Here is a 22,305-nt window from a genome sequence, read left to right on the forward strand (position 1 = left end):
CAAATGGAATCACGCGATTCGCATCTGCTACAGCCAACGTCCTTGCGAGCTCTCTAGTGACAAGTGATAAATATTCAGCTCTTATCAGGAAGGGGTAAGAGCTGACGAAGTGTACAATTGGGCGCTGTGCCAGCGCTACAGACAAAGGCCTGCCCTGCGGATGCTTTATGTCTTGTAGATCATCGGGACCAAGGGCAGGGGCAAGCCGCAGAGCCCGCCTCCGCAGCCGTCTCGCTCGAAGTGGCTGCGGGAGTACTTTGTCCACCTGCACGATCAAGCATGGCCAAAGCCTGCTCCACCCGATCGCTATCGACCCACAATCGACGTCTCTTTACACGCTCCTCATTATCCTCCTCGACGCTCCTCTCTCGCGCTTTTTCCATTGCGTTCCCTTCTGATCGCTCTGGCGGCGTGGTCGTGTTCGAGGCCGCAAGGCGCAGAGGCGTCGACAGAGCTGATCGACGATCGTCCGTGCTCGCGATGGCCTTCGACGGAGACGTTGGCGAGGTTGGCGACTGGGGAGAAAGACGCGGCCGACTGCTCGATTCTTCTCCACGCGTGCTAGACTCTGGACCACGCACCAAAGATCTGATGCTGCTACTCGATCGGTCGGCCTGTTCGATCTCCACGCTCGGGCGGCGCACTCCTCGATCATTGGAAGGATGGTATCGCGAGGCTCGCCTGGTATTATCTGGGCGCGTATTGGTCGACAAGCCAGACGTCGGCTGCTGAGAGGACTCATTGGCACGCGCTCCGCTAGCTCTCCCCGAGACGACATCGGCTAGCAACGCTAGGCCTCCTCCCCACGATTGAAAGCGCGGATGCGATCGAATTTGGTTCCATGCTTCCGGAATGCTTTGCTGTCCAAGCGCGGCGTTGTGGGAGTGAGGGCGGTGCGACGGCAGTGGTGCGGACCTAGGACCTCCAGGGAGTGCGTGATTGCCGTGATTGAGAGCCGTGGTGTTGCGTCCTTCCGAATGCTTGGGCACAAGTGATCCGCTCACGGTGTGCCAGAGGACAGGGCGCTGATGCTTGGAACCGATAGGTAGGGCCTTCGTGGCGACATGCGTGCTACGCATGTTGCGCAAGGGCACGGAATTGCCGGCATCCAAAACGACCGTGCCTAGCTCAGCTCCGCTGGGTGTCATTGCGTTCTGAGATACGGCTTCGCAGAAAGCTGCCAAGGCTGGGTCTGTGGAGCAAGCCCCGCAGTTGGCCGGATCGCCCGAACAAACATTGCTGAATGCCTGACTTGCACTCGCAGTCCGCAGGCGGAACACCGGCGACGCTGTAGCGGTAGTCGGAGTGCGGGTGACTAAAGGTGGCGCTGGGAAGAAGGAGGTGCCGGTGGGGGGATGCGCGGCAGGACTGGTGGTTGTCCACAGACGTGGCTTCGGGGGTGCTGCTCGGAGCGCGAGAGGCGCCGCGGCAGCCGCTGGAGATTGCCCAGAGCTGTAGGCTGGAGTTGTCGGCCAAAGCTTTGCGCTGCGGTGAGCTCCCATCGAGGTGGATGAGAGCATAGAGCTCACACTGATGGCTTGAGGCCGCCGCGCGGAGGTTGCAGTCTCTGGCATACGCGACTCGTTCTCCTCGAGCGGCTCCTGCTTGATGGTTACAGATGGGCCCGTGGAACAGTTCGGGACATCGACGTCCATGCTTGGCTCTTCATCGCCGTGTGCTTCCTGCTTGGCAGGCGCAAAATCTTCCTCGTCATCGCCTGTCAAGTCCAGGACATCGTCTTTGCACGGGCATGGCCCGTTATCGGCGCAGAAGCCGCAATCACGATTCAGGCCTACACTAGCTGCGACAGATTCCGACGGAGGTGGCAAAGGGGTAGCAGAGGCTGGCGTGACTCTGACGTCCTTAGATGATGCATTGGCGACGCTATCACTTGGTCCACGGGAAGTGGACGCTGTCAGAGTTGAGCCAGACGCCGAAGGTGAGGGTCGGCCTTGAGGACTGACGATGCTTGAGCGTGAGTCGCTTCTGGGCCGATTGGTGAACAAAGCATCGCTGCCCAAGACAGAAACAGCTCTGCCGGCGTTGCGGTCCGCCGCACTGTTGCCTGCGGTGCTGCGAATAGGGAGGGGCCGCTTGAGCCTGACTGATGATGCGCCAGACTCGTGTTCTGGGGCTTTGCAACCGATCGTCGACGACGTCGTCGACGACGATTTGCCCTTTTGATCCAGCAACGCCTTGATCTGACGCTCCAACACGTCGACTCGACCTCTGAGCTCCGTATTGTGACGTCTCAAAGCATCATTGTCCTCCTTCATTCGCTTTGCCACGCGCTGCAGCTCGACGGCATGCTCAACTCCCTCAGCCTCGTATGCTGCCACCTTTGCTTCCAACGATGTAATGTAGTTCTGCTTGCGTTCGCGAAACGCTCTCTGCGACGCCCTGTTCTGCGCTTTTCGCTTCTACGATACATGTAAGATGGACAGCGATCAGTGAGCCGACGTCGCCCGTACCGTCCGCCGTACAATTTCCAACGCGACCACTCACTGTAGGTGGCTCGTCATCGCTAGGCTTGCGACCAGGCTTGGCGCGAGCTGGAAGCACCCACGCTTTGCTTGGTTGAAGCGTACGCTTGATCACCGCATCGGTGATGGTCGATTCCGCATCGAAATCGTCGTCTTCATCCAGATCCTCCTCCTCTTCGTCATCCTCGACAGCAGCGGACGACCGCCTGGCGATGTGATCCCCAGCATCCTTTGGGGTCACTGGAGTGTCGCGACTGGAGGAGGAAGAGCCGAGAGACGATGAAGCGCTGCCATCTTCGTTCGACGTGGGCCTATTGCTTGTGGCCGACCCGACGGGACGGGCGATGTTGGCAGAGCTTGGTCTGACGGCGATCTTGATAGGCTGAGATGGCGTCGCGTGAGGGGACGGGGCAGGTGCCACACGTTGAGAGGTTGGTCGAGCTGCCTGCAGTGGGCGGCCCAGGCTCTTTGACGCAGCAATTCTGCTTTGCGCTGAAATCGACGAGGGTGCAGGAGAAGGTGCGATGGCGATGCGGCTGCGCACGGCGGGCTGAACCGCTCTGGTGCTGTGCGATGGAGCAGGCGCTATAGGTGTGGATCTGTTGCCCAACGAGCTGCTGCTTGATACGGGCGCCGGAGCTGGTGCGATCTTCGACATGATGCAGCAAACTCCTTGCCACGACAGAGGGTGACTTTGCAGCTCAAGATTGCCTACTGAGGTGTAGCTAACAAAGGCGACGTCAGTCGTGGACGATTACCAAGCTATGAGGTCGAAGGTGCTACCTTACGCGAGGCTCCACGCAAAGCTGCTCGACCAAGTTGGGGGGTGTTGCGAGCTTGCTGCAAGCGAAGCAGGTGCTCAGGTGCATCAAAAGTTGCATCAAATCGATGTTGATGCTACGGCGCACGTACGGGATGATGGTTCTCAATCGAAGATGCTCTGCTCGTTGCTGGCTCGATGGAAGCGTGCGGCACACCCCACCCTTCACTTTCCGAGGCTTGCGTGCTACTGTGAGGCTTGCACGCGGCAGACCACCTCCTCGGAAAAGGTCACGACGGAGGATTACGCTAGTCGACTTGGGCTTGAGAGTTCGGCAGAGGCAAGGAAGAAAGAGAGGTGGATCAACGTCTTCGAAAAGGAGAGCCAAAGCAGGCCGGTGGGGACTGCATTTCCGTTTCAGCTCGGCAGTCGTGCGTGAGTCTGATGCTTTGGCTGGTGCAGTCAGCGCAAGTCGTGGCCGTTGCTGATTGATGCATTCACATGCACCTCGTGACTCACACTCTTGACTGGTAGGCTGCTGCTGCTGAGCGCACCTCCAACCCGCCGCGGCCGCGCCAGCAGTTTTCCTTGTCTGATAAAAAAAAAACCGCACGCGCGCGCGATCAAGATCTGATGGGATTTGCGCGCCAAATTGCGCGTCTATGCTGTTAATTGTTGCATGCTGCACGCTCTTGCCGTGGATGCATGGCTGTGCTCGGCCGAACAAGAGCGTGCGTGGCGTACGTAGGTCGAGGGTTGCAGATGCTGCGAAGAAGCTGCTGATCATTGATTCGTGATTGATTGATTGATCAGCTAGCTGAGGCTATAGGCAGGCAGGCCGCGCTGCGTAATCAAGATCATCCCTCTCTTCCCGTCAGCTCATTTATGCGCCTCCTCACTCGCTCGTGTATGACGAAAACCCCACAATGGCTTCTGCTAACTCTTACGGTACACCGACTGTCTTCGAAGCGATCGCAGAGTGACTGGCACCACGCGAGCCTGGCGAGCCAATCAGCGATTGACACTTGGCACACAGCAAGTTCTCCAAGCCGAATCTTCTGTCTATAGATCCGAGGCTAAATCGCTCACAGCTCTCATTCATGCCGAAGTGAAATTCATCAAGGGAAGGCGAGTGTGTTGATCAGGCAATGTGATTGCGAGTGAGCAAATCGGAGAGCAAGGCTCGTCACAGCTTCTAGAGCTTGTCGAATCCTCCAGTAGAGAGGGAAGAAGGCAGATCGGAGGCATTCTTTCCGCAATTGTTCGCAGCGGCTCGATCCGCAGTGACCTTGATGACAATGTTGGTCGTCTTGCCATCACCTCGCTCTGGGAAAATGTCCTGGAACATGATCTTGCAGCGCGAGCTTTGCACTTTCCCATCGATAGTGACGCTCTCGACGTAAGCTCGCGATCCTTGAGGAATTTTCTTCTTGAGCGAGGTGGGATCAAAGCCGTCAACGGTGATGAGCGCATCGCCTAGCAATTCGTTCTTGAAGAGGATCGACTCGAGGAAAGGCGAGAGCACCAGGAACTCTCGCGTGCCGGGAATGGGGTACTGAAGGTACCGTGCGCGAAAGTTAGAAACTCCCGCGGCCGACAGAGGGGCTTCGTTGCAGATCACTCACCAGACCGCTCAGGTGAAACATCAGAAGCGTCGCCATTGCAGCATTATCGTCGTTGCCAGGAATACCATCGTTGCCGGTGTTGAAGTTTTCAAACACCACTTGTCTGACTCGATCGATGGACAGGTCTGGACGATTGGCGTAGTGATCTATGACGAAGGACGCAAGCGGAATAGCAGCATCAGCAAAGCTCCATCGCGATACACTGCGAATTTGACCGCACAAATTATAGGTGTCTGGAAGCTGGGTTCGTTACCAGCAAGGTACAGACCGGCATCGAAGAATTTGTCTACTCTCTTGATGAACGCTTCGTTGTTACCATTAGCGAGGAGCTTGATCAAGCCAGCAAAATCGTGAGGGGCATACAAGGAGTATTCCCAGCTGCTTGACTCGTACACTCCAAAGATGTTGTTCTGCTGCAGGGAGCAAGCGTGAGTCTCGTTGGTGTCAAGAGGCGAGCAGTCCGTCGGATCGGATTTGGGGAACGAGCCGTCGATGCGTCTCTTCGCCACGAAGTTCTTGAAGCCCATGCTTTCGAGGTCGGGGTTGAAACAGTTCTTGTAGAAGTAGGCTCGCTTCTCAAGATCTTTAGCCACATCTCCGTGATTCGTGAGCTTCGCAACATTTCGAATGGCGAAATCGTTCACGGCATACTCGAGTGTTCTGGAACACTCGCGAGTCTGCCGACCTGTGCTGACAGCGTCAAAGACGGCAAAGGGAATGTATCCGTATTGTGTGTAGACATTGATCTGTCGACCGCCGCTATTCCACTCGGCCGGGGTAGAGTAAGCATCGTTGTGCAGCGCGGCGTACATGTCCTCAACGTTGACTCCAAGATCCTTCGCATGTTTGGCGTACTTGACGAGGAAATCTGCCGAGACCAACGTGCCATCGCTACCCCCTTGAGTGAGACCAGGAACATTGTTCGCACGGCATTCCGGAATGAAGCCGTCTTTTCGCCAGCCATCCGTTATAGTCTCGACGACTTGGGCGTAGTCTCTAGGACTGTGGAAGCCAAGATAGGGGAATGCAGTGCGCGAAGAGTCCCAAAGACAGTAGAGACCGTCGAAGTAGGGCGCTTGGGTGTTGAGGTACTTGCCTTGTCCCTCCAGCGTAGCATTGTTGGGACTGACGAAGGATCGGTAAAGCGAGCTGTAGAACATTTGAGCTAGATCCTTATTGTTCGTCTTGACAATGACTCGGTTGAGCTTCTCGTTCCACGATGCTTTGGAAGCGCTGGCCACAGCCTCAAAGTCAAACCTGGGAATCTCTTCTTCGGCATTGCGACATGCTTGTTGCGCGCTGACGTAGCTGGCCCCGACTCTCACGAGCACTTGCGGATTGCCGTTCTGATCAGTGGGAGTCTTTTCCCAGGAGACGAGAGCGCCGGCCTGGATTGGCTGGCCACCGATCTCGCTGCGGACTTGTTGTGCGTGTTTCAGCCCTTCAGTGACGACCGATTGGCCGAAACGGTCGCCTGCCCAGATGCCAGCCTTTGCGAGCGTCTGCTTGCCTTCGTTGAGATAGTCGTAGCAAAAGTAGCCGTTCCAAGTACTGTGAAATCGTCAAGTCGGTCCGCGTCTGAGATTCGCTGCACTGGTCTTCATTCTTAGCCCCCCAACCGTACTCACGCTCCGCTGACTCCAAAAGATGAGCCCCAGCTTCCATTCATCATCACGCGACCTTGCTCGTAATTGAAGTCCATCTGTCCTCCTCGGAAGGTGCCAGGGAGATCGTTGGTCCAGTCGTACACGATGGTGGGTTTCTTGTATCCTGCCTGCGCGACCTTGTCCTTCGGGAAGGTCCAGCGCTGAAGACCCGCTCTGCGGGTGCTGGTCACCTCGATGACAACGCCATCGACGAGCTGACTGCTGAAGTAGCCAGGGTGAGCAACGTCTTTGCCCTTGACCCTCTTCCGCATGCGCTCGTCCAGCGTCTTTGGACAGGTGGCAAATGTCTCACAGAAGACTGCCATTGACTCGGATTGGCCAAAGGATCCTGAAGAGGAGCCCGTGCCCGAGTCATGCAGAACTGAAACGCCCCTTACGGGAGCATCCAGATTACCATTGTAGCCGGCGCTAAGGACGGGCGTGGCTGATGAGTATGAGGCTTGTCGCAGGCAATGCTTTGGCCTTCTTCACAGAAATTAGACTCACGGTGCATAGGTCTCAAGGTCGATGCCGAGCTTTGCCATGCCAAACGGTACGCTCGCGCCTGGAAAGACGTTGCCGTACGTTATGTTGCCAGTACCGATGAAGGGGTTTACAAGTTTCGTCAGGTCGATCGGCTGCCCATTTGCGCCCTCGGGTACTGCGTTCTCGCTTGTCGTAGCTTGACCGACCTGAGCCCCTTTGCCAGACTGCTTCCCAGTGTCTGGTCTCGCCTTCTCATTGGTGGGCTTGGCGGGCTCAGCGTTTGGGCTCACGCTTTCCCCGGATTCTGCCGAACCGTCGTTGGGCTTCGCTTGCGACTTGGTTGGGGAGGTGCCGCTTTGAGCTGTATTCTTGTCAACTAGCGAATATCCTTCATCTTCCTCCTGACTCAAAAGGCTGGGCTTCTTCTGATCAGCACCGGTCTCTGCTCGTTTGTGTACGTGCTCATCGAACAAGCCGCTCTCCAAGCGGTGGGTCAGCTCTTGAAAGCCATCAGCAACACGAGCTTCGAGCGTGACGCGATCGACGGAGTCGACGCGAGGAAGCCATTTCGCATCGAAAAGCGACTCTTCCTCATCCGAAGTTGCCCGTAGCACGACTTCATCTTCGTTCTCGCGGCGCTCCGAGAAGAGCTCCTCAGCTTGTTCGCGCTGATAGATGATCGAATCGGAGGCCAAAGACTTGCGCTCGACGGCGTGGAATGGACCGTTCGTTGACTCGCTTACCCTGCGATCAACCAAAGGCGACGCGTTTGAGCGGCTCATCGCACCGCGCTGCAGCACGGACTCGCTGCTGACAGGAGCGCCGTCGTCCCTCTTCGCGAATTCGAGCTGCTGCGCTCGAGCAGCGCGCTCGTGTGGCAGAGACCTGCTTACCAGCTTCTCGAATCCCTTGGATTTGGCTTCTGCCTGCAAGGCATCGCGGCGTAGCAGAGCCAGCAGCGCGATGCTCAGCAGCAACGCCTTAGTCTTCATCTCGAAAGAACGTCGCATATTGTTGAACGAGAGTTGGCGGGCTCGATGTTTCGGAGACGATGGGGTCCCAAAGAGATGCAAAACGGTGCAAAATCCCGCAGTGCAGCTTGTGGAGACTTTATAGAAGAGGCGATCGGATATGCCCGCAGAGCGTTCGAGGATGAAGGTCCCCTTGATCTGCAGGGGCGGAGAGAGTTAGGAGCAAGGCGGTCAATGCAGTCTAGTGACCTGGCCGCTGAACAGCGCTCGCAAGCTCGCGGTAACGATAGCCTTGCAAGGAAGGGTGCGATGTGTCGCACTGCACTCCCTGATTGAGGGGCCGTCTTACCGAGGCCGAGTCAAACAAGGAAGGCGTGGGCCGAGGCGTCTGCACGTATACTTTGTTCGAAAGAAGCAATGAAAGGAACGATATATGAAGTGGACGCGCAGCGCGGCCCGCAAAGTAGCAGCAGTAATCGATAGAGATTTGTCACTATTTGCGCACAGGAGCAGAGATCCGAGGCTGAGTGGAAGCCAGACCGCAATGAGGACACCGCCATATCAGCAAGACACTTTGCGTACGAGCCCGCGGAAGGCAGTCTTGAGTCAGAGTGTTAGTGTGAGTGATGTGACTACTCGCTTGCACGGAGCACAGCCCAGCCGTTCCTGATCAGACTAAGCATCGCGGGCGAAATGAGCAGCGCGTTGGTGGACGATTTGGCTGGCTGACCGGATTAGCGCAGTCATGGCAAGATGGCAGCAAATCACGGCAAGCAGAAGAGTCAAGAGCGTGCGCGTGTGCTGTGTGCTGTGCTGCGGGGCGATCACTATATATCGACACTTCGACGCGAGGTGAAAATGAGCAAGATTCAGATTCACGGTGATTCTTGATCGCGCTGCCCTCAATCGCAAGCAGAGAGATGTGGACGAGGCTAAAAACCTTCTCGCCTTTCTTTGCGCCTTTCTAGCGGTATAGGCGTCTGTATAGCAGCATCAGAGGGCCGGTTGATGGGGGCTGAGACAAGATTTGGCGCATCGCATCGCATCTAGCTACATGCAGCAGATGATGCTGCTGCTGCTGCTGCTTAATTGCTGCGCTATACGCATCATCATCATTCGCCGCCGGCCATGCAAGTCGTGGGTCTTGAGTCACGAGTTCGCCATGCAGCATCAGCATGATGCAGCCGTGATCTCCGCGGCGTGCTTTCCGCGGAGGTGGGCAGTGGGGCACGTGACCGTGGAAATTCGTGACTTCAACGCTCGATCTCATCGAAAGCTTTTGGCTCGCATCATGAACAGCGATCAAGCTTCTTCGATTCGACAGTTCATCATTCACGCTCCTCTGCCACTCGCACGTCCAGTCTGATAGGGTGCAAAGGCAACCTCGTTCCCTCTCCAAAGCGCTTCTATTGCAGTAGTGCAAATCAAGAGCTCCCCCGACTTGAATCTCTACTCACGACTAGGCTACTCAATGTTAGCATCTCTGAAGAAGACCTTAGGAGTATTGCACTCTTAAGCTCCACGCCTACACAGTACCAGGGCACCCTATTGCCTCTTCTCAAGCTGCAAGCATGGCCGTCAGCGTGGAAGCCCCGACCCTTCGGATGCTGCAATCGCCCCATGTGGAGCTGTTCAGTCAAGGAGCCGAAGCGCGCATCTATATCTACACTCCGCCTTCCAGCACCACCACCTGGCTCGACGACTCAAAGGACGTTGCAGGCAGTCCGCGCTCGATCGCTGGAAGTTCAGCCGCCGACCAACTGATCATCAAGCATCGCTTCCCAAAGAAGTACAGACATCCGTCTTTGAGCGCTAACCTCACCGCCTCCCGCACGAGCCTCGAAGCCAGAGCTCTGCTCAGAGCGGCGAGGGATGGGATTAATGTGCCTGCTCTGCGATTTGTAGACGAGACTCAAGGTGTCATTGGGCTGCAGCAGATTCGGGGACGGACAGTGCGTAGATGTCTTGGTGCAGGAGATGAAGGAGAAGAGGAAGAGGAGAGCGAAAGCACACATACCGTCTCGGAGCACGTGCTGTCAGACGCCGCATCGGAAGCTCTGGATGAGCGGACGCAATGTGAGCTATTCGGGGCGAACATCATTGCGCCCAATCGGCGCGGAAAGGCTCACAAGGCGCCTAAATGCGTTTCCCTCTCCGATCTACAGCTCAAGTGATGATCTTGATCGGACGTCAGCTGGCGCTCTTACACGCTGCGGATATCATACACGGCGATCTGACGACCAGCAACATGATCTATGTCGAGGCAGAGCCTGGCATGCTGGGCAGAGTGGTGGGTGCTCCGCCGATCCACTTAGCAATAATTTTGAGCGCCGTGACCGACTCTCCTTCCACCGCAGGTTCTCATTGACTTTGGGCTGACCTCGCAGTCCTCCTCCGCGGAAGACAGAGCGGTGGACCTGTACGTCCTCGAGCGGGCATTTGCGAGTACTCATGCGGGCTCGGAGCACCTCTTCACTCAGATACTGGACACGTACTTTACGGAAACGGACGTGATCAGGAAAGGAAAGGGGAAAGGCTTGAAAAGCGCAGAGATTCTTCGAACATTGGAAAAAGGTGAGTCAAGTGCACAGCCCACACCTATTTCTAGCTGACTCACGAAAATTCGCTTCGATGACAGTGCGCCTACGGGGTCGCAAGAGGTCCATGGTCGGCTAGGCTTCCGGAAGACGACGCAAGCCACAACCTCGTCAAATGTCGTCGCGCCGTAGGCAGGCAGCTTCTTTCAGCTAGGACACACCCAGCTGGGAGTCAGCAGCCAAGCCCTCACTAGTAGTGTTCTGCAGCCATTTCTGTTGCGTCCAGCCTTACAGTGAGCAGATAGCGCCTGCCATGCTGAGCCATGCACTTAGATCGCGGCGAAGACGTTAGGACGGCGAGCGACGTGAGCTTTGGCAAATCGGCTCCGAGCTGCCAGCACAAAGCAGGCGCGGTACTTTGAAAAGCAAGGAGCCGGGAATTATCGAAAAGATTGAACTCCCTCATCACTCCAAATCGGCCAGGACCAATCGTGCATGAGCGGATGCGCATGTAATACCTGCCGACTACCACTCGAACCGCTTGCGTCCAAGGCACATCCAACACAAACAAGAATCGAAGCGACCATTCGAGATGGCTCTTTCTCGGTCAAGCGGCCACATCAAAAGTTTGGCCAAATGGTCGCGTCAGAAAAAGGCGTAGCTGGGAGATGTGCAGGCTTGCTGGTGCTGGTGAAGACGAGATGAGGCTGTGCTGCAGTCCGACACCGCTTGGGAGAGAGCGCCGCGGAATCCCGTCGCGGCGCGCAGGGAGACTCGCTCATCGCCCAGGGCAGTCGCTCGATCACTCTCGATCGAACCACTCATATTCGGGCGCACTTGTGAATGGTATATCTTCATTCGCATGCGCATGAAGTGCTGCTGTTATAGCGGCGGGGAGCTTGAGCCCTCTTGAGAAGGACCGCCGGAATATCAATTTGCATGACAAAGTCAGAATCAGACGACCGCACTGCATACGCGCTTGGGCCCCTCAATTATTGACGATTGTAGATTGTGGTTCGTTATTTGATGCAACATATTATTGCTCTGCAGCAGTCGTCATGAGTCAGGGTGGATTCGAATGAGCAAAGGATGAGTGAGCCGGAGAAAGAGGAATTCGCCGGATTTTCGAGTGCCGCCGTTTTTCTTGCGCCCTGTAGTCTGCTCGAAACCGTGAACACCAATTAGGCATAGGGGGAGGGTGGAGAGACCGTCAGATGGTGCGTGGATGCGCACCGTGGACGGCGCAAACCACCTGCCGCCTTTTCATACCTCGGGCAGTCAACAGTCACAGTGACGAGTGGGAAAACTGGGATCTTGCACTTCATGCGTTGTAGGGGGGCGGAGGCACTTTGGCGCGCGCGTCCTTGAGAAGTGGAAGGACGGGACGCTTTGTGCTTTGAGAGCAAGTGCGCCCGCCGCCTTTGTACGAAAGCTAGCGCGACGGATCACTCGATCACAATCGTGAATCGCGAATCAGTTGTGGGTGAATGTCGCCTATGGGTACCGGTACCGTGCACATCGTAATCCCCTTGTATCTTGCTTCGTGAGCGCGTACGCGTGCTTCTCACCTCCCTCCTCTCGAAGCAAGCGCGCCCATTCACAGCATTCGTGATTCGTGATTGATCCGCAAAGGGAAAGGGATCGACCCTTCCACCCCAGCAGCCTAGCTGCTGTGGGTGGGCGCGGAAGCAACCTCGGCCCCCGTTGCGCTCGCTGCCTCGCTCCCTCGCCGCATGCCTCTCGCTTGCGTCGCCGAAACCCAGCAGCACGCACTCATCAGACTGCATGCATACGCGCCTCCGCGCGCGTGCCTTTATACCTTGCACCCACACAGCAGCAGCAGCTGCATGCTGCTGCTGCAACGGCATTCATCGCAACATCTACCATCCTCTCCAATCGCAGCGGTCCTCGCCCATCAAGCTCACAACAGCACTGAATACGGCGTGCTCTTGTCGCCATCAAGCATTAATCATCAACATTCCCCTTCCCTCCGCTTCGAGGCTCACACCTCCCTGCATCGACGAGATCTGTAGGCCAGGATGAGGTCGGGTCTGCCTGGGACCGTCCTGGTACTGGCGGCAGTCATCTGCCTCGCCCTGGCCACCTGCTCTACGCCCGTCATCAAGAGTCTGAGCTTCCTGGATGCGACAGCGAGCGGATCGAATAGGCATATTCGACTAGGAACATTGGGGGCCTGCGTCGGTAATACTTGCAGCAGTCCAAGGCTGGGCTACAGCTTTGGTGAGGGTTTTTAGGCTTCGTCGCTCGAGAGGCTGATCGTCCAGGCTGATGTTGATCCCTCGTATGCGCCTTGACATATACGCAGACTCGGACATCTTTGATGTGCCCAATCTCGTCCCAGAGAATTGGAGCAGTACAGTCATCAAGGGTCTGACGTACACCTTGATCCTTCATCCAGTAGCCCTAGCTGCGTCGCTCATAGTGCTCGTATTCGGGCTGTTCAGCCTATGCCGGACGTACTCGACGGGCTGCTGCTCCAGCTTATTTGCTGGGTTCGCGGCCGGTATCACAGTCCTTGCATTTGGCCTGGACTGCGCACTCTTCATCATTGCGAAGAAGAGAATCGAGTCGACGGGCGGCTCAGCTTCGCTCGGCGCTGCTTGTGAGTTCGACTTCACGTTCCACGATATCTGGCATTTCTACGCATCCATCTGACGCGTATTCGTGGCATCCGGGATGCCACAGTATGGTTGACATTGGCAGCGTGGGTCTGTCTGTTCCTGTCCACTTGCGCATTCGGCTGTGGGGCCTGTTGCGGTGGAAAGGGTGGTCGTAAAGATAAGCTCAAAGATAGCTACGGCCAGCCTGGCCCCAATGGTGGCTTTGTCGGCGACAACTACGGCGAGAGAATGCGCATGGACGCTCTGCGAGCCGAGCAAGACCGACAACGGCGACAGGAGCTTGCGGGGTCTGATTCCCTGCCCAAGTTTGCGGTGTACGAGCAGGAGATCGAAGAGGAGCAGCCTCTGAAACAACATCAAGATTCCTCTCATGCGAATGGGTACGGCTACCAACCGTACCCGCAGCAGCAACACCAGTTCCATGATCCGTACTCGGGCTATGGCAATCAGCATGGCTACGTAAGCAACGAGCCAACGCACGCTTACGCGCAACCGAACGCGCACTCTTCTGCACCCAGAGGAGATTTCAGCGATGTGCCGAATCCTGGCATGGCGGGGTATGGCGCCCACTCTACCCCGCCGCCCCAGCGGGCGCCCTCGTTAGCAGCTGCATCGCACTATCAAGAGCCCACGTACACGCCCGGTGTGGGACCACAACCTTACCGAGACGGGCTTGAGCGCGATGGTAGCATGAGTCATGCATTGGCCGCCGGCGCTGCTGCTGGCGCTGCTAGCTACGCTGCGTACGAAAGCACTCGTCGGCAGCCGACCATGGATGATGCGGGCTATACTTCCGCATGGCCCAACGCTCAGCACCCCAACGAAGGAACATTTGGAGGCATGCCCGATAGGGCGGGTAGCACGGTGAGCTACAGGGATCCATCAAACACCTACGGCGCCTCTGACGCGCAAGCAGAGGCACAGTATGGTCATGCTGTATCTCCAAGTCGGGATCAAAATTATTACGCAGCTGGTGCCAGTACCGGACGCTCGCCATCCCGCGTTCAAGGTTCTCGGCGCCTGCCGACCATCCCTGTCGGCGACGATAAGCGACAGGCTAGCGGAACTGCAGGCGATGATGGATTCGGCTTGGCGGTGCTGCAGGCTGGAGCAGCAGCCAAGTCGCAAACGAGTCATGCACATGCTCCTTCGCATCTGACCGACTTTGATATGGTGACGAGTCCCGCATCGGCACACGATGATGCGCACAGAGCCGCTGTTGAAGCTGCGTACGCACAGCACCACGCTCAACACCATCAAAATCAGCGAGAAGCAGAGGCGGACCCATATGGTGGATACGATGCGGCCGGCACGTATACTTCCGCTCAGCATGGAGATGCGTATGAAGGCCATCAAGATGGCGGACATGGACCGCCTGGGTACGAGTCGGCCTACCATCAGGACTCTCACGCAGCACCGGGGCAACATCAGAGTAATGCCCACGCAGCTTATTCTCATCAAAACGCTTATAATGATGGATATGGAGGTCGGGGGCAGCAGCAGTATGGGCAAGAGAAACGGTACTGAGTGCCTAGGAAGGGAGCTTAGCCTTGCTGCACCTACTTGGTACGAGACCGAGGTTGCAGCCCTCGGCATTCACGATTGCCGCACGGGTGAAAGGTTGGAAATACACGACGGGGTTTCCACAATGGACAATTTTGCATCGACTGATGTGCGCGATCACGAACCACTTTTCTTCAGCTCGTGGCCTACCTATCTTTACACCTCTTTTGTCCCCTTTTCCATCGACAATCCCCCCCCATCCTGTACTATGTGCAATGATGACACGTGCTTTCTACGACTATGGCTTGTCTTGGCTTGACGGTCGTCGCGCAAGACTAACCCTTTGGCTGCTTGTGTGTAGCGCTTCAATCATTGGCAATGGAAGAATAATCAAGAATCTGAGCGCGAGGATCCCGAACAAAGCGCGGATGCATCGCTGTGGGAGTGCGCAACTCCGCGGATATGCCCACTAGTAACTGCGCTCTACAACATTCGTGATTAATAATTGCATTGCGCCCCGCGCGCTCCGCGCTCTGACTTTTCGAATTTGTAAGCTGCGCGCGGGGATTTGCTCGTCAGGAATCTTGAATGTGAGAAAATTGGAAGGTTCGGAGGGCGAGCAGCAGACATCCCCAGCGACTGCTCGTCGACCAAGTCCGAAGTCCACCTTCCTCCATTCACGCCATCTTCCCCACAGTCATCCAACAGCGGGCAGTCTCTGTCGTGCAGGGCATTTTCCAGGGCTCGAGAGACGCATTCAGCTCAAACATCCTTGGGGAAATCGGTGCTTCGAATCACCGCAACAGGCTACTGCGGCCCTAACATGTCTGCCGCTCAGAAGGAGATGATGACGGCTGCGCTGGTCTCTGCTCGACATGCAGCAGCAGCAGCGGCAATCACAGCGCCATCAGCCTCACCACGAGCCCTCGCTCTCGGACCACGCGTAAACATGACCGAGGATGAGGAAGCGAGCACGAGTGGCGCATCTACATTGAGCTCGAGAGAGAGGAGGCGGAGCAGAGCTTCGAGGTTCGGAACATTGTCTCCTCAGAGAGCCGCTGCTATTCCGTCAGATCTTGCAGAAGCCATAGCCGGTTGGAGACAAGCCACGCCAGAAGCGATCTCTTCTCGATCTAAGCGCAGAGCAGGCGCTCTGTCTGCTCACTCGCACCTTGCAGGGGCAGATTCCGCGGTGAGGTATGCCACACTGCTCACCCTCACACAAGATCTGGCTTCTAGAATAGGCGGACCCTTCGGATGGACTCCGGCAAGCGTGTTCGACTACAATGCAGGAGTCGGAGAAGGACTGTGGGCGGTGGAGAATGCTTGGCCAGGTGCTGTACAGAGGTTCGATGGGCTCACCAACGGTCCGCTAGCCAGACTCGGCTCCAGCTTGCTGCGCGATCTGCCAGAAGATCACGCGCTGAGAAGGCTCGAAGAAGAAAAGAAGGCTCGTTTCCACACTACTTCCGCCCGAAGCCATGCGCAGGCGTTTGGAAGACGTGAGCGCGGAGCAGCTAGGGATGCGGAAGAGGAGGAGCAAGAAGCTAGTTTCGATGCTGCTGTAGAGTCGACCTCTTCTTCTGCCCCATCAAATACGCTCGCCATCCTGCCATATGCTCTCAGCGCGCTTTCTAGCGACAATGCTCGCTCGGCGCTGCTGAGGAAGGTCTGGGAGTCCGGAGCACAAATGATCCTCGTTGTGGAAGAAGGCGATCACAGAGGTTTCGCGTGCGTGGCCAGCGCAAGGGAAGAACTGTTGGCTCTTGGCAACGACCCTCCTCGTGCGGCGGCCAATGTTGACGAAGATGAGGTGCTTATGCTGGGCGGTCAGAAGTTCTATGCGCAAAGGAGCGAAAATGTAGCTGCTGAAGATGGCGAGGACGCGGAGACCGGACGTGCATCAGGTGCGCACGTCGTGGCGCCGGTGAGTCTCCGTGGACATGGCTGGCCCAACTCGATGCTTTCTCTCTGATTTCTTGCGGTCATCCTCCGTCGACGCAGTGCCCACATGACGGACCCTGCCCGCTGTTGCACGACTTTCAGCCACCACCTCTCGGCAACTCTTCTTTTCGTGGCAAGTCGAAGCTGCAAGTCTGCGCCTTTCCTGCTCGGGCCACCCTTCCGCTCTGGGTGGCCCGTAATCGAAAGCGGCAAGAGGAGAGCAGCAGATACTCGTACGTAGTCGTCGCCAGAGGCCCTAGACCTCAGCGCACAACTGCGCAAGACGCGACTCAGCTTCCTGCAACGGATACCTTGGGCTCGTCTCAAAATCTAGAAGCTCAGCTGGTGGCTGACGCGGGCAATGCGCACAGAACAAAGGTCGGCATACTCGAAGCGCTGAGAAGGAGCCCCAGTCGCCTTCCGACAGATGTGGTCGTGGAAGGGAGCGCGCCCGCACCTTCATCCTCCGAAGATGCAGATCCTGCCGCTCGTCTTTCCAGCGTCCTAGAGGCTCAGACGGAGATCGAGGCTGGGGCCGGAGACACCACTTTGCAGTCGAGCGCCTCCAATCGGAGCCAGCTTTCAAGTCTTCTGGAGGCAGCCATGCGCAGAGAAGCTACCCGTGCAGGCGAAGAGGTCGACGAAGAGACTCTCAAGGCTGCCCTGGCTCAGGCGAATGCTCAGGGCGTGTGGCAAGACTCTGCGAGTTTTGCGGAGCACGATGACGAGATTCAAAGGGAGGTGCAGGACGAAGAAGCAGAGCAATTCGCGAGCAATGACGCCTTCATAGCTGCACAAGGAGCCGAGATCAACGCGCCCAGCTCCGCCCAGATCCTCTCCGCTTTCAAAGAGCTCTCTGGACGTTCAGCTTCTGCGCCTGCGGAGGTTGCTTTCCGCGACATTGATGTCGAGGCAGAAGATGCGGAAGAGACCGAGATAGTGGCACAGCGCTTGTCGAGGGCTAGAATAGCTGGCGACGAAGTAGCGGAGGAGCAGGAGCTGCTCAGCTCCCTTGAGGAGGACTTTAGCGTCGCGGATGAAGAGGCTATGAGGAGAGAAGCGTTTTACTGGCCACGACTTGTGTTGCCTCCGCTGAAGAAGGGAGGACATGTATGTTTTGATGCCTGTATGGCTGAAGGTGAGAGGATGTTCTGAGCACCGATGTCTCTCCTTTCTCTGTTTTTGTTGCAAAGGCTCCTCGTCTCACATGTCGACATTTTCACCCTTGATCGCGCGCACCAGGCACCATCTCTCGCTTCACGCTACCAAAGTCAGCAGGGAGACAAGCATATCACGATGCTCGCAAAGCTTCTTGGGGAGATCTCTTTCCTCATCCGTCCGTCAAGGCGATGCAAGAAAAGGTGCCAGCAGCAGACACCTCCTCTCGAGCTCCCATCCCTCGCTCAGAACAGCGCAACGCGCACGGCAAAAAGATCAAGAAGGAGCTGCTCTCTTCAGCTGCTGCTATCGGAGCTGACATTGTCGCAGCGCATCCAAAGTACCAGTCAACGAGCTCGCAGCAGGGAGAGGCAAAGACTGGCGAAGTGGAGATGAGCTTCGGAGAGAGACGCAAGAAGGGCAGGAGGTGGGAGAGCGAGCGCGATGTGGAGTTGCGCCTCAACGCGCGCGAGAGCAGAAAGCGTAGCTTGGGCGACTTGGATCGCGAGATTTTTGGATGATGGTCGGTCTGCGCTACGCAAGGACTCACAAGCCTATCAATGCGTCACGCTCACAGAAACGGATCGCTCAAGCAGCTGAAAATACGTCGAGGGAGCAATTCGCATCATTTGATTTACTTGCGCGGGAGCTGCAGTACGAGAGGCGTAGGTAGTACAAGGTTTCCGGTGCGGGTCGGCGAGCATAGATAGACAAGTACTTTGCAAACGAAATCCATCAGGCGGAGGAGCGGCTCGCGAAAAATTGCGACTTGGGATGGGGGGAATGAGCGCAAGCGGGCGGAGAAGGCGAAGACGGGTTGCGCAGCTACTTTGCGAGGCTATAGAGTGGGTGGCATACATGGAATGATGGGAAAGTGCAACGCGTGGCGGGAGCTACAATAAGCTCAGGGTTAAGCGCAAGAGCTTTCGACGGGTGAGGAGCAAGCCTGGGTCCACAGGCGTCGTCCTTGCTTGCGTCTTAGACCTAAGCAGCTCCCAGGTAGCTACGTGGCTTAATGGGTGCCAGTTCGAACGACGTCACATTGCCAAGGCTGGACGTGGTTGGGGCAGGATAGTGCGACTGCTGAGGGTTGCTTTCTTCGAACCACTTGGCACGTTGAGGGAGCTGGAGAGGAAATTGCGAGCTGATGCTTGATGACGCCGAGTTCATGAAAGCGCTGCCCGTCGCAGACATTGCCATGGTCGAAGGAGGTGGGTGATGCACATACTCGGAGGTGTTTTGTAGACGAGGCGAAATTTGGGACGCGCCGCCCCCGAGGCCAGCAATGTTCGAAAGTGTGGGCGGCGAGAAGAGCGAGCCTGAGCCGCTGGACGAGGCGCTGGATAGCTGGGGCCGGTGAGCGACACCGTACGCCAGGGAGCTTGCGCTCGAGCTCAACGAGGGCAAGTGTCCCTGCGCACCGCCAGCGTGCATCAATGGGCTCGAGCCCGTGGCTCGGCCAATGGTACCGATGGGAGTGGAGGTGCTTCGGTCGTGCTGATGAGCGTGCGCCGTAGCGGTGCTGTCGTGGGACTCGACACCTGTGCGACGATCGTAGACGCTCGAGGGCAGTTGCAACCGGGCTTCTCGCGCATACATGTGCGGGCTTGGTGAGCTGTCGTAGGTCGATGGGGCGTTCATAGACGATTGTGGGAGCTGACTCGCTCCGCGGTAGATGGTGCCAGGTGCTGAAGTTGGGTAGGCGGAACTGGACATGTAGCTAGTGCTGGGATCCAAGGCCCTGCTGGACATTTCACCAGCGTGCTGGCTGTCTGAGCTGCCTCTGGACATGTCGTTATTACCACGGCCGTTGCCGCTAGAGCTGTCCGTGCTGCGTGATTGGTGATGGCCACCAGATTGCTCCGATGATCCGTTCGCGCGTCTTTTGTACGGGCCGCGTTTGATGCCGCGCTTGCGCTCCTTGCGCGAAGAGTCCTGGCAACTGTCGGTCAAACCGTACTTGACGCAACGTGAGCAAGGTCGACCTTCGTCGCATTTCTTGCAAGCCTTTTGGCAATTGACACAAGCGTTCTTCACCTGCCGTCTTTTGGCCTTTGGACCAGCTTGAGCTGCTGAGCTAGGTGCAGGCATACCGCTGACGCCTGCCATATGGTGAAAGTGCTGGTGGGAGCTGCCAGCTGGCTGATGCTCGTAATGAGCAGAGTAATGCTGAGCTTGCTGAGCATGGTGTGGGTGGCTCATCGCGTGGTGCTGATTGATCTCAGCGTGATGCGCATATGGCACGGAGCCGGCCGGGGTGGCTGAGTTGGTTGTGCCGGTATAGCTGCTGTAGTGCATCGGAGCTGAGGATTGGGAATGATGAGTGGGCTGACCGTAGAGCGCGTGTCCTGCATGGCCAGCATGTTGCTGGGAATGGTGCTGTTGCTGCTGCTGCTGCTGCTGCTGGCCATAGTGCGAGGTGGCGCTGCTAGGATGGGGATGACCAGCTTGCTGATTGTATGCTGAGTATCCCTGCTGTGCACCGTATGAGGGAGCGCTGTTGTATGCGTGCTGAGAATAGTGATGGCTGTTCATTTTGACGGTGGATGCACACGATAGTGCTAGGCAGCCGGGGCCAGGCTCGCAGGTGCGGTGATACGCGTCGACTGGTGGACTGCGTGCGCGCTGCCGCCGTGGATGCGCGTTGTGCCGAGCCTGGTCGAGATGGCTGTTCTGCTCGAGAGAAGGTGCGGTGCGCTTCGCTTTGGTTTTTGGTAGCGTTGATAGCTAAATTCACCGAATAATGTTTGTGAAGTCGACGTCGAGAGCGTTGTAGGTATACGTTGTAAAGAGCTTCCTCAGAAAATCAGCTCGGATGTCCACGGACGATTCAAGCTGTGTGCGCTAAGAGTGCAAGTTGAAAACGCGGGCGGCGCTGAGAGCGAACGGCGAAGGGTGCGAAAGTCGGCGAATGTGAAGAGGCAGGGATGGGTGGTGGGTGGGTGGTGGAAGGGCGAAGGGAGGGGAGGCGTGGGTGAGAACATGGCAAAGCTTTATGGGAACAGAGGGAGGGATCGGAGCGGGAAGTGAGGCTGAGACGCAAAAGTTCACACCCGCTTCGCCATCCATCCACCGCTGCGAGCTTTGCTGAGTGGCGGAGTCTAGAACGTCCGCGAGGTGGTGAGCGCGCGGTCCCGTCCCGCGTTTTAGGTGGCGCACAACGAGCGCGAGCGCGTGCGCGTACGCGTACGCGCGCTCACTCAATCATCCCTGCCTGCTGCATGCTGCTGCTGCTGCCTGCCCCCCGCAGGCGGTGTGATTATCATGCCTGCCGCGGTCTCGCTCGTAGACTGCCTGCCGGTGGGAGCACTAGGCCACCAATTATGCAGTGTGTGTCGTACACGAGTAGGAGCAGCGCTGCAGTGTGCCGTACCTGCTTTCAAGAGACAATGACGCAGCTGATCAGTGAATCAGCCGTGCAGTCGGACCCGAGTGGCGGATATTCTGGGATTCACGATTGTGGCTGAGTCTAGAGCGGAAGGAAATCGGGTGGAATTTTGAGCGTCAGGCTGCTGCTATAGCTGCGAGTCACCACAGCAGCTGTAGTGTTGCAGCAGTCGGACAAGTGGATCGGGCGTGGGGAAGGCGAGCACGCTCGAGGAAGAGAAAACCACACTAAGCCCGGTTCTCTAGCTCGAGCCTGGGCCCCCCGTTGATAGGCGGAGTAGCGGAGAGGCACCAAGAAAATGTGCAGCCGGAGTGCCTGCTGGACGCTGCTGCTGGCCGCGCCGATCGGTCCACATTTCTCATCCCGCTGTCCGCGGGTATGTTGAATTGGGCTCTTGCGCGCGGCTCCTTGACGTGCTGCTTCTTGCTCTGCTTTTGGTGGCTTTGCATGGCCGAGGCTTGTGCGGAGTTTGCTCGGTGCAGACTCAAAGGCCAAACCCTACTTTGCTATGCAATTTGGCATTCAAAAATTCACCCCGACGTGCATGGTTACTGACCAGTCTAAAATCACCCTGCGCGGAGCATGCAGTCCTAGGCAGGTGATCGACTTGGCCTTCCCACCGCAGGCAGCCTCTATGACCACTCAAGACTCGTCATGCGCACGATCTGCGAGCAGATTCGAAGATAGCATGGCTGTAAACCATGCAGAGCCGTAGTTAGCCCACATCATGCGCATGTCTGGCTAGCACGCGCTGTGTTTCAGTCTCCGCCGCATGACTTAATCTGAATCAATTGAGGGCACGAGTGCCTAGCTCCTGGTCTGTTGCTGCTTCAGCATTGCTGCTGATGCTATACTCGTGAGTTGTCACTGTTGCTCCGCGCTTTGCATGCGTCTAGACGTCCAGGAGCGTGAAGTAGAGTCGGGGGAGCGCTGTGCCGCTGCAGACCTTGAGCTGAGCTTGTCCCCGCGCTGAGAGGCATGCCGACCGTGAATTGTGAATGGGCACGGCACGCAACGCAGGCCCCTGTCCTCCAGCACTCAAGCGGTGTCGACGTTCCAAGAACCGCTTCAAGAACCGCTTTACCATCTCTTTATGCATGGGACCGGCGTTTGGGCAGTCGGTCAGATTATGTAAAAAGCTCATGCATGCACCATAGAGAGC

At 57.1% G+C, this 22,305-nt stretch overlaps 7 protein-coding genes across 7 annotated transcripts; 4 read left to right on the forward strand and 3 right to left on the reverse strand.

Annotated features, from left to right (window-relative positions):
- Positions 1 to 2: 2 nt before the first annotated feature.
- Positions 3 to 3,256, reverse strand: IE81DRAFT_166455 (hypothetical protein). The gene is made up of 2 exons (XM_025510576.1): positions 2,506 to 3,256; positions 3 to 2,420 (listed from the first exon to the last, which is right to left on the reverse strand). The coding sequence occupies exons 1-2, from the start codon at positions 3,139 to 3,141 to the stop codon at positions 180 to 182; spliced, it is 2,877 nt and encodes a 958-aa protein (XP_025372858.1). The 5' UTR covers positions 3,142 to 3,256; the 3' UTR covers positions 3 to 179.
- Positions 3,257 to 4,095: 839 nt separating this feature from the next.
- On the forward strand, positions 4,096 to 4,374 carry IE81DRAFT_166467 (hypothetical protein). Its single transcript, XM_025510578.1, has one exon. It carries the CDS (start codon positions 4,129 to 4,131, stop codon positions 4,309 to 4,311), a length of 183 nt encoding a protein of 60 aa, XP_025372859.1. The 5' UTR covers positions 4,096 to 4,128; the 3' UTR covers positions 4,312 to 4,374.
- Positions 4,375 to 8,207, reverse strand: IE81DRAFT_166466 (hypothetical protein). Its single transcript, XM_025510577.1, has 5 exons — positions 7,022 to 8,207; positions 6,497 to 6,943; positions 5,089 to 6,419; positions 4,869 to 5,014; positions 4,375 to 4,798 (listed from the first exon to the last, which is right to left on the reverse strand). The coding sequence occupies exons 1-5, from the start codon at positions 8,008 to 8,010 to the stop codon at positions 4,439 to 4,441; spliced, it is 3,273 nt and encodes a 1,090-aa protein (XP_025372860.1). The 5' UTR covers positions 8,011 to 8,207; the 3' UTR covers positions 4,375 to 4,438.
- A 1,090-nt stretch (positions 8,208 to 9,297) lies between these two features.
- On the forward strand, positions 9,298 to 10,703 carry IE81DRAFT_166486 (hypothetical protein). The gene is made up of 4 exons (XM_025510579.1): positions 9,298 to 10,047; positions 10,137 to 10,261; positions 10,329 to 10,545; positions 10,610 to 10,703. The coding sequence occupies exons 1-4, from the start codon at positions 9,543 to 9,545 to the stop codon at positions 10,645 to 10,647; spliced, it is 885 nt and encodes a 294-aa protein (XP_025372861.1). The 5' UTR covers positions 9,298 to 9,542; the 3' UTR covers positions 10,648 to 10,703.
- A 1,674-nt stretch (positions 10,704 to 12,377) lies between these two features.
- On the forward strand, positions 12,378 to 14,950 carry IE81DRAFT_320002 (pali-domain-containing protein). Its single transcript, XM_025512891.1, has 3 exons — positions 12,378 to 12,749; positions 12,835 to 13,131; positions 13,215 to 14,950. The coding sequence occupies exons 1-3, from the start codon at positions 12,548 to 12,550 to the stop codon at positions 14,675 to 14,677; spliced, it is 1,962 nt and encodes a 653-aa protein (XP_025372862.1). The 5' UTR covers positions 12,378 to 12,547; the 3' UTR covers positions 14,678 to 14,950.
- Positions 14,951 to 15,237: 287 nt separating this feature from the next.
- On the forward strand, positions 15,238 to 18,508 carry IE81DRAFT_166520 (hypothetical protein). The gene is made up of 3 exons (XM_025510580.1): positions 15,238 to 16,580; positions 16,658 to 17,735; positions 17,840 to 18,508. The coding sequence occupies exons 1-3, from the start codon at positions 15,477 to 15,479 to the stop codon at positions 18,274 to 18,276; spliced, it is 2,619 nt and encodes an 872-aa protein (XP_025372863.1). The 5' UTR covers positions 15,238 to 15,476; the 3' UTR covers positions 18,277 to 18,508.
- A 231-nt stretch (positions 18,509 to 18,739) lies between these two features.
- IE81DRAFT_344598 (hypothetical protein) lies at positions 18,740 to 20,290 on the reverse strand (the record flags this gene model as incomplete). The annotated part of the gene is made up of 1 exon (XM_025515827.1): positions 18,740 to 20,290. One exon carries the CDS (start codon positions 20,288 to 20,290, stop codon positions 18,740 to 18,742), a length of 1,551 nt encoding a protein of 516 aa, XP_025372864.1.
- Positions 20,291 to 22,305: the final 2,015 nt, after the last annotated feature.

The sequence above is a fragment of the Ceraceosorus guamensis genome (assembly GCF_003144195.1).
Source record: "Ceraceosorus guamensis strain MCA 4658 unplaced genomic scaffold IE81scaffold_4, whole genome shotgun sequence".
Lineage (NCBI taxonomy): Eukaryota > Fungi > Basidiomycota > Exobasidiomycetes > Ceraceosorales > Ceraceosoraceae > Ceraceosorus > Ceraceosorus guamensis.